Raw genomic sequence first — 13273 nt, forward strand, 5'->3', positions numbered from 1 at the left:
GAGACAGAGGAATCTGATCGAGGAAGGGGAAGAAGGCTGGATGTCAGCTAGGGGTAGATTTAACAGCAAAAAAGTGTTTAGCCCCTAGAACTTTATAAGTGAGCTTGTTGGAGAAAATTCACTTAGCCACACTCTTTCCCCTAGCAGGCTGTCTACAGACAAAAGAAGGTTTAGATGGATAATTCTTCTCAAACTTAGGGAAACTGAAAACAAAGATTTGATTCATGTACTGCAAAACCTTACCCCTATCCTGAAGGGTTTTAAACAATTATGCAGATGCAGTAACAAAGAAATTCTAGTTGTCTAAGGGGGCAATGTAAAAGTTTGGCCTCAATGACTTCAGGTAAGGCTTGAAGGCTCAACCAGAGTATCTCCTCATGACAAAACCAGATGCAGCTGCCCTACAAAAGGCATAAGCAGCATCATAACTACATTTAATGGACTGATGAGCCACCTGTGAGACAATCAGAAGTCTGTCAGAATCAGGTATATCACTCAAAATCCCAAGTTGGGAGAAAAGAGTCAGGACATATCTAGTCATGTAGTTTTGGTAAATAATGGCCCAAATAGCCAAAGCAGCAGATTTGCACACTATTTCCATACCTCCACATAGCACGGCTGTTCTTGTCAAAAAGTAAAAGCTTGGAAGAAGACAGCAGTTTGGATGGCTTATTTGTGGACATGGCAACACCTGGATGAGATGAAGGACTTCTGTACAAATACTTACGATCCTCAGGACTTTATAAAATATGTCTGGCTTCTTAAGGGCTGGAGGTTGAGAGTCAGGATTCTGAGAAGCTGCAGAAAATGTAACCAAAAGGGCAGCTAAAACTAGAAGGACTGCAGAACATTTGGGTGAGTTCATTTGTAAGAGTTGATAATATCTCTTCTGAACATCAGAAACCTGGGAACAATTCCACAAAGTGTTCCATCATGAGGAACATGGTGTCCACAAAGGATAAGTCTTCAAAAGGAGACTCAATGGATATTGAATCTTCTTTATCAGACCCCAAGGCAAGAGAAGAGTGGATCTGGGAGGAATATGACAATGACTCTTCATTAGCATCCTGTTCTTCATCAGAAGAATCAAAATCCCTAGGCCTTTTAAACAAAGTGGAAGAACAGGGAGCAGAAGCAAAAGACATACAACCTTGCAGGGGTTTCAGAACCGTAAGAGCAAACAACTGCTGAGCAAAGTCCTGCCACTCTTTGTGAGGATCCTTAACCATAGATGCCACATTTGTTTTCTTGGTTCTTTTTTTAAAGAAACATCTGCTTTAACAAATCCAGATGGTTTATTCCCCTGCCTAGGTTCGATGATGGTATCAGTCATCTTCCCTAACTAATATTTGGGGAATCACCCTAGGCTCTTCCTGTATAATCAAACATTGTTCAAAATCAAAATCTGTACCAGATGAATGCACAGCCTTGGCAGACATGCGGATAGAAAGCTCTGTGTTTGGTCACCAACTGGTTTGTGGCAGAAGAAACTGTAGCTGGCACTGGATGGTCCTCAGGTTCTTCATCCAACTCGATGGAAATGTTCAGTGGAGGCTGGACAGCAGCAGGATCAGTATGTGCCTCTTTGTCTTTTATCTTAAGTGACAGCTGAACTTTGGGGCAAGCGGATTTGGCCATTATACCCTGAGGCAAAAGCTTCAGAAGCTGGTTTTCAGAACAGAGAGGGACAACAGAAGACTGCAGAGTGTCTTAAAGAAAAATGCCTGACAAATCTCACACTGTGTATAGTTGTATGCAGCACAATGTGCCTTAAAAAAGCACTTCTTATGTCCATCTTTATGGAGAACCTGCCTCCCACACTCACATTTTCCCTCCTTGGATGACAGGAAAGCAAACTACAGGGATGAAAAAAGAAAGGAAGGAACTAAAATGGGACACTTTTAGAAGGCTTGGTAGATTTGTCAACTCTGTGAACGGTGTACAGACCTAATTCAGAGTGAGCATTTGGACTTGTGGCAAAGAAGTTCTGAGTTTTAGGGCCCATACATCACATATGTACCTTATGCTTTGCATGTAGGCCATAAGCCCAAACTACAACACCTAGCAGGTGTACAGGGTTTGGTATGCTGGATGGATGCTCGAATGTCCTCAACAGGATATCCCAACAATAAAGAATACTTGCAACAGTGATAAGAAAGGACATCTTACCATAATTTAAGTACATACTCTGAAGCACATAACTGAGAACTTATTTTGTTACGAAAAATATCCAGCTATGAAACTTCCAATGTTAATTCTTAGATATAATTCTAGTTCTGGCTAACAGTGCCTTCTTTTTACCTTTTCAATGACCTGATATTCAGTCCCAAGTTCATGAAGACTTTTAAAGGCTCCCTAATCAACTAAACTGGGAGGATTCTAACAAAGTCACTCTGGTCAAATTCTTCCTAGCAGGCATGCCACCAGGTATGACGTGAGGTCATTTCTGGTTATCTGTTTCATCGATGGAAAAGTTTTTGGTACTACCATGGCTCTGGCACCCAATATCACACTCTCAGGTGCAGTAGTAATGGTCTGTAACCATTCATTGCTCAATAGTAATCATCTTGGTGAAAGGGAAAATGTGGGTGCACTCCACACAGAAGTTCCCAGCACACAACACAGGAATGCTGTCTCTCCAGATGACAAACATACACTCTAACAAATGCACTTTCTGGAAGAAGCAAAGGTGTACGTTCAGGACATTTGGCATGAAAGGCTGTACCAAAAATAAGCTTGCATTTTCTACAAGTGTGAAATATAAACTACAAGAGAGACCACCAGTCTTGAAATAACATGGTTTTATGGCAAAAATCACAGTGAATTACTGAAAAAGAATTTCTGATACTGTCTTCAAAGATGAGCAAAGAAGCTAATAACTCAAAGCTACTACCACTTTATGTAAATGCAGAGACAAAGGTCCTGAAATAATAATGTCAAATTATGGGTGGCACAAAGTGCTTTGGAGGAGAAAAGTCAAACTGAAAAAGTACAGCACTCTGCATCATGTAAACACTAAGAATGATGCAAATGGGTTAGCAATGCATAAAAAAGTCAAGTAGTAATGAAATACGTTTATTTAAACCATATAAATATATACATTTTCAGTTTCTGGGTACAGCTATCTTTCAAAAGCCATACCTATGATGCAAATATTTAGAAGATACTAAAATGTGCCAATAATGCTAAACTTGCCTATCTTATTAACTACACTGGTTCAGCAAAAAAACTCTCAGATGTTTTTATTTGGAACCAAGAAGAAAAAGCTGAACGCTTCATGATGCAGTAAATAAAATATCAACACTTTTACATTTTGGATGAAACTGCTTTATGAGATAGACAGAGACATTGAAAATATGTTGGAAAAAAAAAGATCTTGGATTCACACTGAATAGTACGTTTTCTGATGATACCAGTGTAAATACATATGAATAAGAGGGCATGCATACTCCCAAAAGCAGGCAACCCATCCAGCAACAGAACCAGAGAATTAGATACACACAGACAGCAAGCAAGGCTAACAAATGACCATGGTACTACTCTAACACCCTAATCATGCCATCAATTTTGACATTAGATTATCCTCTTCAAGGTCAGGAAATACTAAATATTAACATCACTTTGGTCCACTGGCACAAATTAAATGTTTGCCCAAGGTCTCGTTTAACACTGGCTATACACTGACTACAGCTAGTTTGGTTGTAAAAGTGCTAATCAAAGATCCCAAAAAAGTAGGTAATAGTTTTGAATATGACCACAACTGTCACAGAAGTACCAGTTTCTAAAATACAGATTATATTAACAGCCTGTGACACTGCCTTAGACCTCACAATGTTATCTTGGTCTTTAACATGTTGAAAAGTTGCAGCACAATGTTAACATGTTGAAAAGTTCTAACACAATGACACTTCATGCACATATTACTAGAGCAAGAAAAAGGATCCCCAATGGGGTACTTAGCTTTTTTGAAGACTTCGGTTCTGAAACTCGAAAACAAAAATTTCAGGAGTATGCCGACCAGCACTTGTGAACTGCTTCTGCTTCGGGCACTGTGCGGCAAGAAAGACTGATGTAATGACGTCGGCTGCATGTTTTATACCTCTGACGACCTGATGTCATGGAAGAAGAGACAGCATCCGACACAGGAATCCAAGACTCGGTATTCAGGCCGGCTGAGGGCTACCTGCAGGCAGATAACCCAAATGTAATGACTGCAACAATGAAACATGAAGAACATCATTATTTATCTATGGCTTGAATCCCATTTTGTTCCTACAAATGCAGAAATTGAAGTCAAATATAAAAATAGTGAAAATGCGAGGGAACAGTGCCACAAAACAGGCAGTGCAGGACCCAAGTCCCAGAGATGTAACAAATGTTTGCAGGCAATTACAGAAAATACATCAAGAGGAGTGTAATAACCTGGGTCTCTGTACTCCAGTACTAGCAAGAGACTTCAGAATACAGATAAATAATGATGGTGGTTGCTACAATTCCAGATTCTATTTTACGGTACCATAAAATATTTTCTTTTTTATAAGAAACAATATTTTACGATAAAAAGGACTGTTCACAAAGCACCTTTACAGCTGTAGTTGATTTCTTGTTGGCAGAGCAGCAAATACCAACCACATTTTTGTCTAGGGGTCAGAATTTGAAGTTAATACATGTACATAACTAATTACCTGGAAATTCAAGAGTAGAGATTAGATGGTCCAATTATAACAACATGGACAAACAACTGTATTTAGCAATCGGTATTTTGCCATTATTCTTGTAATCACAGGTCAGCAACAAAGGATACACTGATGAGATCTCCTTCCTGCAAGTAATCTCGCATAGCCAGTTCATCTTCTGCTGAACGCCTTCTCTATAAATATATAATAAAAGAAATCTTTACACACAAGAAGGGAAAGATGAATACGATTCATCACTGTTAAACAAAATAAGATTTCCTACTCCATTTATAACTCTAGTGTAAATAATTCATGACCTCAGGATTCCAGGGGTACTTTTGTACATTGTTACCAGCAAAATTAATTTGAATTTGGCTAGGCTTATATAGGCCCTAGGGCCAATAGTCTAGTACCTACCTATGAACCTGATACATCCTTAACTTTTTCCCAGTTTCTCATTTTTATCAAATGGAAAACACCTCTCCAAAAGCATCACTCATCAGGTTCCACAATCACTGGGAAACTGAAAAGTGCATAAGACCCCTCTGGACAAAGGTATGTTTCAAACAATCCACTCAATAAACTAACTCAAGGACATGATAATGAAATTACGTAACTTATAATCTTAAAATACATTATAATAATAAAGTACTAGGACAAATTTAACATGCATTATTAAAGTCAGACTTTTACTTGGACAGCAGTGATCACCTGACTGGCCAGTTACGCAACACTAATAACTTAACCAGAAAATGAATTCCTTCAGTTGTAAAACAATGCAGTGCAATTTTAGAAGTTAAAAAAATGTTGGGGTGCGTACTTATGTTTATTCACTCACCTACTTCAGGACAGTCAGCTTTAGACCTTCTACAGTACAGCCATCCTATGGTATTCATTAAAACAACAGATGTCTTGATACAGGTCATTACTTAAAAACATAAGATCTTACAAATCAAAGTCTACTAACATACACTAAGGGTATAACTCCAAAACAATTTATGCATGAGGTGGTATGTTACTCCAACCACTAATATGACACCAGAATCTATAAGTAGGTTTCCAGGATTCTTCGGGCTGCATAGGCAGGAAAGAAATACTGAAGGTATGGAAGACTTCAGTTTGCTATACCTCAACATTTAAGACATTTTACATTGATGCTGAACATAAAGGTAATGGACTTGCGAATTAAACTCAATGGAGCCGTGCAGTGTATCAAATGCTCTGCATGCAGATTGGAATACATACTGCAAGCATTATATTGATAGTGGTCCTAATGCCTGTAATTACCAGGTCTGATATACATGTGGAGCAGGTCTAAGGCTGCCAAGGAGTCTAGAGGTGCTGACAGCAGACTGGTAGTAGCAGTATGTTTGAGTGATCTCCTCTGAACACAGGGAACAACAAAATACAACTCTATAATAAGATCAAACTGTGCTTTTGTAATGCAGCTCCACAGATTGTCATTCATGTATTTTTGAGCTTAAAATTGCAAACATGACAACATTTTACCAGACATGCATGCAGTGGTGGTTGCATCTTTCCTGAAAACTGTATACAATTTTTCCTTGGGTGCACTGCATGTCCTAGCACTTCAACTGCTCATATATTAGATACTCACAGCTGAGTACTTACTGTACTTATTTGTCAGCAAGCTAAAGATTCCTCCCACCCTTGTACTTGCATTTGAACTCATGTACTACCATTTACTTCTGATGTAATAACTATTCAGTACATGCACGTTCCTGACATATACTGCATTCTCCACCATGAAAATAAATCAGATCACCATTCCAGTGAAAAGAGAGAATAATGAAAGATGTCAGATTGTCAATGTGAAATGACTAAAAACACAGGTCTTCCCACTAGTCATACATAAAAGGCAATATGTCAGGTGGCCTGTAATAGTTTTAACTTTCATGAAATTATGGGCTTGCAGGTTCAAAATGCATCAGACTGCCATTCTACCCTTAAGGATTAAATGTAGCTCAATAGTGAATTTGGTCAAACCTCAATGCTATAGATAGATAGTACAGGCAGCTTAGATGGTGTCATTCTTTCAGTTACAAAAAAGGTCCTTGTCTGCAGAAATATGCACAATTTCTACTTGAATTGTAATGACAGCTCAAAGATGTATTCTGGGCACACAAGTCATTCCTCACCAAGAAAAGAAGTCATATAAGCCTTCCCTAAAAGAAGCAAAGTGTAGTGCAGAAAGGCTGTCACTGTAAAATGCAAGTAAAATTGCCCATCAAATTACTATGCATCAATATCTATATGCCATTTCCACCTTCACAGATCCCCTCAAATCTTTCATAAAAATTTTACCTAGACACCTAAGTGGAAAATGCTGGTAAAACTACCATTCAATCCTTAAGGAGTTAAATACACTTCCATGCTGACAGTGGTCCCAAATCACGCAGCCAGTGCATGGCATTTTCACTGTGATTAGCTTTACAACAGTTTGCTGTTCTCGGAAAAAATTTCTGAAGTTGACGTATGAGATTATATCAACTCAGTAGAGGTATTTTCTGTGCCTGTACTGCATTCTTCATTCCAAAAGAAGTTATATATACACCTCTTTTGAAAGCATGTAGACCTATTGGTGGTGTCTAACAATGCAAAGTTATACCTCAAAAGCAGTCTGAAATTTTCTAGTGAAGGTACCCAAGAACAAATCTGGATATTCTAAAACTACATATGCTGTGCTTTTAAAAGAACAGCTGCACATAGAATTGCTGAGTGCAATTCCACAATGTCTGTTTTTCTGTTTGAACATTACCACTGTTTGTAGGTTGGTATAACAGGTTTGTCTGTCTGTCTAGTTGGAAGCAATGTTTTTTAAGGTGCATGAAGTTTTCAATTTTTGTACCATTCTTTCCAGTCTCTCTCTTTGAAGCATGTGTTTCTTTGTTAGCCACAGAGAGGGGTTTGATTTGACCCTTCTGATATGCACTGGGGCAGAACTATACAGGGCATTCAGGAAGATTTCATTAAAATGTGAATAGCACAATCTACTGGCATGGTTTTAGTATGCTCTGGTTACATCAAATTAGTATACTGACAAAGATTTCTTAGCTGAAATTGATTGTATTTGGTTATAAATGATACAAAGAGCTATAGGTATATATTAGAAAAATCAAAACTGAAGCCTTTCAGGCCTAGCCAAGCATCTCAAATACACCCATCATTTTTATGCGCCTTAGAGGTCATTTTAAGGGACAAATTTGCAGGCTGCCCCTGTCCTTTAGAGGCACAGGTGCTAAACCTGGGGTGTATGTCTGATTTCCCATCTACTGGCCCACGTTTCTCTTGAATAGGGCTAAGGAAGAGCTCTGCTTCACATTGATGTTACATGGATGCCTGTTACAAAGAAGAGGAATTCTCTGAGACACACAACTGCCATCTCCAACATGTCCTATTCAAGTTGCAAGCAATGTTTAAATCCCTAGCTTGAGTAATTCTCGTGCAATTTATTTTAAAGATATGCAAAGGGTCCACAGTGGGATCCAATGATACCTTGTATAATTAGTCCTTCCTGTAGGATGTTAGCATCTTGGGAAGATTCTATGGCTGCTCCTAGTTTGCATTCATCTACAAACTTGGTCAGCCAGAGACCCTTGACATTGGCCTTGACTTACAAGGAGTAAATGCCAAAAAGGAATACACCTAGCAGAGAAACCCAAGGGACTCTGCTAGTGACCGGTTTCATTGTGGAGGTGGTCTCCCCTACACAAGTTTCTGTGGCTACCACTGTATCAGAGAGTAGTTAGCAAGATGTGCATAAACATGTTGAATTTTGTTACACATACTTCTAAGGTTCATATTCAGGAGGATGTGGTTGGATTCCGAGGATAAGTTTGAAATATTTTTGGAAGTACCCACTACAGAGGTGATAGTAGGGCTGGTTTGCTTTTAAGCAGAGCCAGGATTTGGGCAAATGTGCCCATGAATTTCTGGGTGGAGTTTTTTATGGATGAAACTGTAAAGCCGCTTGCAATTTAGTATGGGTTTCACTAGAAGTTTTGTCATTAAAGAGTTTGACTTCAGATTTCTGTAAGAGTAAGTTATCTGCTAGAGGGAGGGTGATATGTTAGGGGAAATATTTGCTAGGTTTTGACAATGCATTTATAAGTCAATATGGGCTGACTTTAAACAGAGGGGCGATAGATGGTAGCTGGTGAGGTGTGCTAGTATACTGGGGAGAGTAAGTAATACAGAATGCTTTAGAAACATTATGAATAGTGAAAGGTACTGAGTTAACTGCAGTTAGAAGGGAAAGTAAGTTGAAAAGGAGTAGTTAGTTTGTGGGTGCACAGTAGAGTGCTATGCTGAGGTTTGGAGAAAGTAGTGTTCTAGGTAGTGTATACTAATGAATGCAACACAGGACAGTATCAAGTGATTTGCTTTAGTACAGAAGGGGACAGGAAGAAGAATTATGGAAACAGGAGTACATGGAAAAAGGTTGTTACAGGACAGGCATTTGTATTAGTAAACACAGTGATATAAATTTAAGCAGAGTACAACAGTAGTAGCAGATAAGCTACTGAATGGTTGGTCTGGACTGATGAGTTAAGTGAAGAGAGTGGTTGGCAGTGCAATGAGCATGGCACTTATAAAGTATAAAAGTAGAGTAAGAGGGTGTGGATGGGAATTGTGAGTACAGCAGGGAAGCAGAGTGCAAAGAGGATGAACTGAAGCAGAGAAAACTCAATAAGGCAGCATCTGAATATGGAGGAAAAGTGAAAGAAAAAAACATCTATGAGTTGTGGTTAGAGATTCAGGCAAGTGTGGGTTTTTGCACTTAAAAGGTAATAACTTTACATGCTTTTAAGTACAGAAGACTACTGTTCATAGAAAAGCACTACAGTGCTTGTTGCGGTTATCGGTTTTGCCTATGATATAGTAGCTGTGACGCATAACTGATAAGTATTACAGGTCACAAGATATTTACAGACAACACAAGTAGGGAATGTATAGAATCAAAAGAAAGCTTGCCATTTAGAGGTGGAAAACAGTATTGTCTTAGAATGCTCTAAGGTTTTCTATTAGCCACACTGGGGACTGGTTGCAGAAGCAGATCAAATTTTACATATTGCTTAGGAACACTAATCAGTTATCAGGGTGGGGACAAAATGTACTCTGGCAGTGTGCACACACAGCCTAACTTAATTTTTCATTAAAATTACTGTTGACAGACTGATTACCTGCTACAAGGACATTTGTTGGTTGAAATTGAGAAATTCAGGTTGAATGCATCCACCTACAGAGCGCTCTGTTGCCACTGTTCTTTTCCTGACACAGGACTTCTGGCTTGCTGGAGTTGTCACATAAGAGAATGCACTGTTTTGGTCTACAGTTCAGGTGGCCCTTTGGAGGGTTAAAACAATCAGAAAAAGTTAGCAGGGGAGTGACTGGAAGAGAGGGAATAAAATATAAAAGTAATGTTTGGTTAGGAAGAAAAATTAGAGTAGCACAGTAAAATATTTAAGGGTTATAGATCATAGCAATATGTAGATACAGGGAGTATACCAGTTTAAGAAACACTCATAAGAAATGTGGTTAAGGTAGAATGCTAACCCCCAAGCAGGTTCTCTGGATCACTTTCCACAGCACACAAGGCAAATGATGAACTAAAGTAGTAGCACCATTGATACTATCTTGTACTTCTTATTCTTATAATTACACACACAGCTTGTGACTTTTTAGTATTTATGCAATACTCAGAACAAGTAATTAACTGCAATCCCTGTTCCATTTTTTTTTTACATTTCCAGAACTTCAAATGTTTGAAGACACTTTACAATTTTATGGCTTGTCTGAACTCCACAATTATTATTAGTACTGTAATTCCAAGAATTTCTAGATGGATATTTCAGTACTTTTATGTTGCACATCATTCAAAGTATGCAAATTCTCAACATATATCATGTCCACAAATAACTGTTTCACAAAAATGTGCTCTAATGCAGGCAATGCCTTAATTTGTATATTAGTTTCTTCCATTTTACACACCTTTGCAAAATGGTTCTTTTTACAAGTCTTGCAGACTTGATTAGCAACAGGCTATGTTTTCTAACTGTGCTTACTACTGCTCTAGTTGTATAAAACTGTTAATGTGTCATTTTTGACTTCCTTTTGATTTTTGATGCAGCCATCATGACTTAGCTTTGTTGCAATTTTATTTGTTTTCAGCTTTTCCAAATCAAAAGCCACTCTACAGTCACTGACCTCTTCAGAGAGCTCTTAACTGTGTCAAAGTAATTTCACTCACTTCATAAGTATCAACTGTTTTATATAATTATTTAATACTAAATCTGATTCTCAGTGTAATCTGATCCTTCTCTAATTATTTACTGCACCACATATGATGCTGGCTTTCACCAATAAATCATGCAACTCACCAAATTCAGTCTTTCACTCAATACAAAAGTAATGTACTTACCATAACAATAGATCCGTGTTATACACTAGAACATTCAATGTCCCAGGAATGTGCTTTGCTAACAGAAAAATAAAAGAAAGACATCGCCTACTCTCAAACTCCCATGGCCTCCCAGCAGAGAAGACATGAACTCTCCTCTCCTTGTCTGATGATGTATCATACTACTGAAATATTGTCTGGCTGGAAATCACACCATTGGGTAAGTAGCCCTGGAAAGCTTTCAATGCTAGGAGGACTGCTCTCATCTCCAAGATACTGATGTGAGGTTTGGCCTCCACAGCTGACCAATTACCTTGAACTATCTTCCCCTTGAAATTATCTCCCCCAAGCTTGAAGAGAAGCATTTGTGATTACTGAGGCCTATGGAATTCGTGAACAGAAGGTCTCCCTTCTGCCACGGATGGAGAAGTTATCCACCAACTTATGTCGTTCCTGCATATCTGAGTAAGACAGATTCTGGCATGGAGGGGATGAAGACTCTGTGACTAGTGGACTGACAACACCCACTGTAACACTCATGTGATATGCCTTCGGACAGAGATGCCAAACTACCTGTAAAGCCACCAGCCTTAATGAAAGTACTCTTGCCATTGGAAGTTTGGTAATTTGCTGAACTGTACTGATCTAACATCTTATGAACTCTGTGTTGGGTACAGGGTAGCTTGCTCTTCGTATGACTGAGTTATTCCTAACTGATCTGAAAGATGGGACTGGGACTGCTTGGTGCTGTAGCAATAGATCCCTGGATGCAGTAGTTAGGAGCCAATCATCTAGATACGAGAAGACATGGATCCCCTGTAGTCTTAGGTGAGCTGCTTCCACTGCCATAATCCTGGTGAACACCCGGGGGGGGGGGGGTATTGAGATCAATCAGCAGTGCTCTGAATTGGTAATAACTGGCTCCCAGCCACAAATGAATAAATCTCTTGGATCACCTTTGACTCTCTACATGGTAGTAGGCATCTTTTAGAATTATATTGCACATCCAATCATCCTTCCTCAAAAGAGGTAATATAGACTATACCAAGACCATCAAGAATTTCGTCTTTTTGACAAATTGATCGAAGTGACTGAGGTCCAATATTGTCCTGAGGTCCCTTGTCATCTTTGGCACTAATAAGAACCTGGAATAGACAGGGGAACCTCTTGGATGACTCTTTTCTAGAAACTTTGAAACTGCTGTTGTTGCAGATTCCAGCTGATCAGGTAGAGTATCAAGAATCTTTAATCTTTTCTTTGGCAGACATAAAAAGGCTATGGTACAGCCTCTGGTGATTATCCTTAACATCCATGAAATGGAAGTAATGACTTGTTCATGCTTGTGGGTATAAGGTTAAGTACCCCCCCCCCCCCCCACTGCCTACACAGTGCAGCAGTCTGGGAACCTTTCAGGGACTCTGGTAGGGTTTTTCAGTGAAGAGATCACATAAAACCTGATTATGTGGTCCACCTCTGCCTCTGGGGTGACATCCATTTGAGATGCCCCCTCCTCCTCTGTCTCAGGGAGGCCTACCCCATGAATTTTGTGGTAAAAATACTGAATTCCTGAACCACATTTTCTTACCTCTCCTTTGATTCCTGGATCTTTGTGAAGTGAAGAAACAGATTTCTACAGTAGTTAGGGACTTGCCATCTAGTTGCCTCCTGGTAAGAGTCTCTTTTACTTTGGATCAAATAGTATGGAACCATCAAAAGGGCCATTAATGAAGGACACCTTGAAGCTTTCCTAAGTCACAAAGTGGCATCCAGACATGATGACGCATGGTAATGCCTGTACCAGCTACTCTTGCTGGGCCATCTGCTTTGTTTGATAGCAGTTGCATGGCAACATTTGGAGTAGACTGTGGGGTAGACGTTTAGGCATCCACTGTCTTCTGGATGTCCAATGGCAAGTTACCCAAAAAAGACCAATATCTCCTTGATCAAGTCCTTTTGGAAAAAGAGTCAAAAGAGCAAGGTAATTCAGTGCTCCAACTGCAAAAGTCACTGCCGTACAAGTCCGGTTCCCTAGCCTGTCCAAAGCCCTGGACTCTGCTAGGTAGATGGACAGAACTCCTCTCTTCAGACAGTTCTTTTTTGTGGCTGCTGCTATAACCATGGCATCTACTGGAGGACCTTTAGACCAGAGCTTTTTGTCTTTGGAGCTACTCAAATT

The 13273-nt window shown here is 39.3% G+C and overlaps 1 protein-coding gene across 2 annotated transcripts in view; it reads right to left on the minus strand.

Annotated features, from left to right (window-relative positions):
• The window catches only part of EXOSC2 (exosome component 2), a 491325-nt gene that overhangs the window by 347510 nt on the left and 130542 nt on the right, over positions 1-13273 (minus strand). For both annotated transcript variants that reach the window (XM_044058551.1, XM_044058552.1), the window contains exon 5: positions 4805-4870. In XM_044058551.1, coding sequence (XP_043914486.1) covers positions 4805-4870 — 66 coding nt within the window. The remainder of the gene's footprint in view (positions 1-4804; positions 4871-13273) is intronic.

Source organism: Protopterus annectens, chromosome 16.part0 (genome assembly GCF_019279795.1).
Source record: "Protopterus annectens isolate FY-2018-M chromosome 16.part0, PAN1.0, whole genome shotgun sequence".
Taxonomy (NCBI): domain Eukaryota; kingdom Metazoa; phylum Chordata; order Ceratodontiformes; family Protopteridae; genus Protopterus; species Protopterus annectens.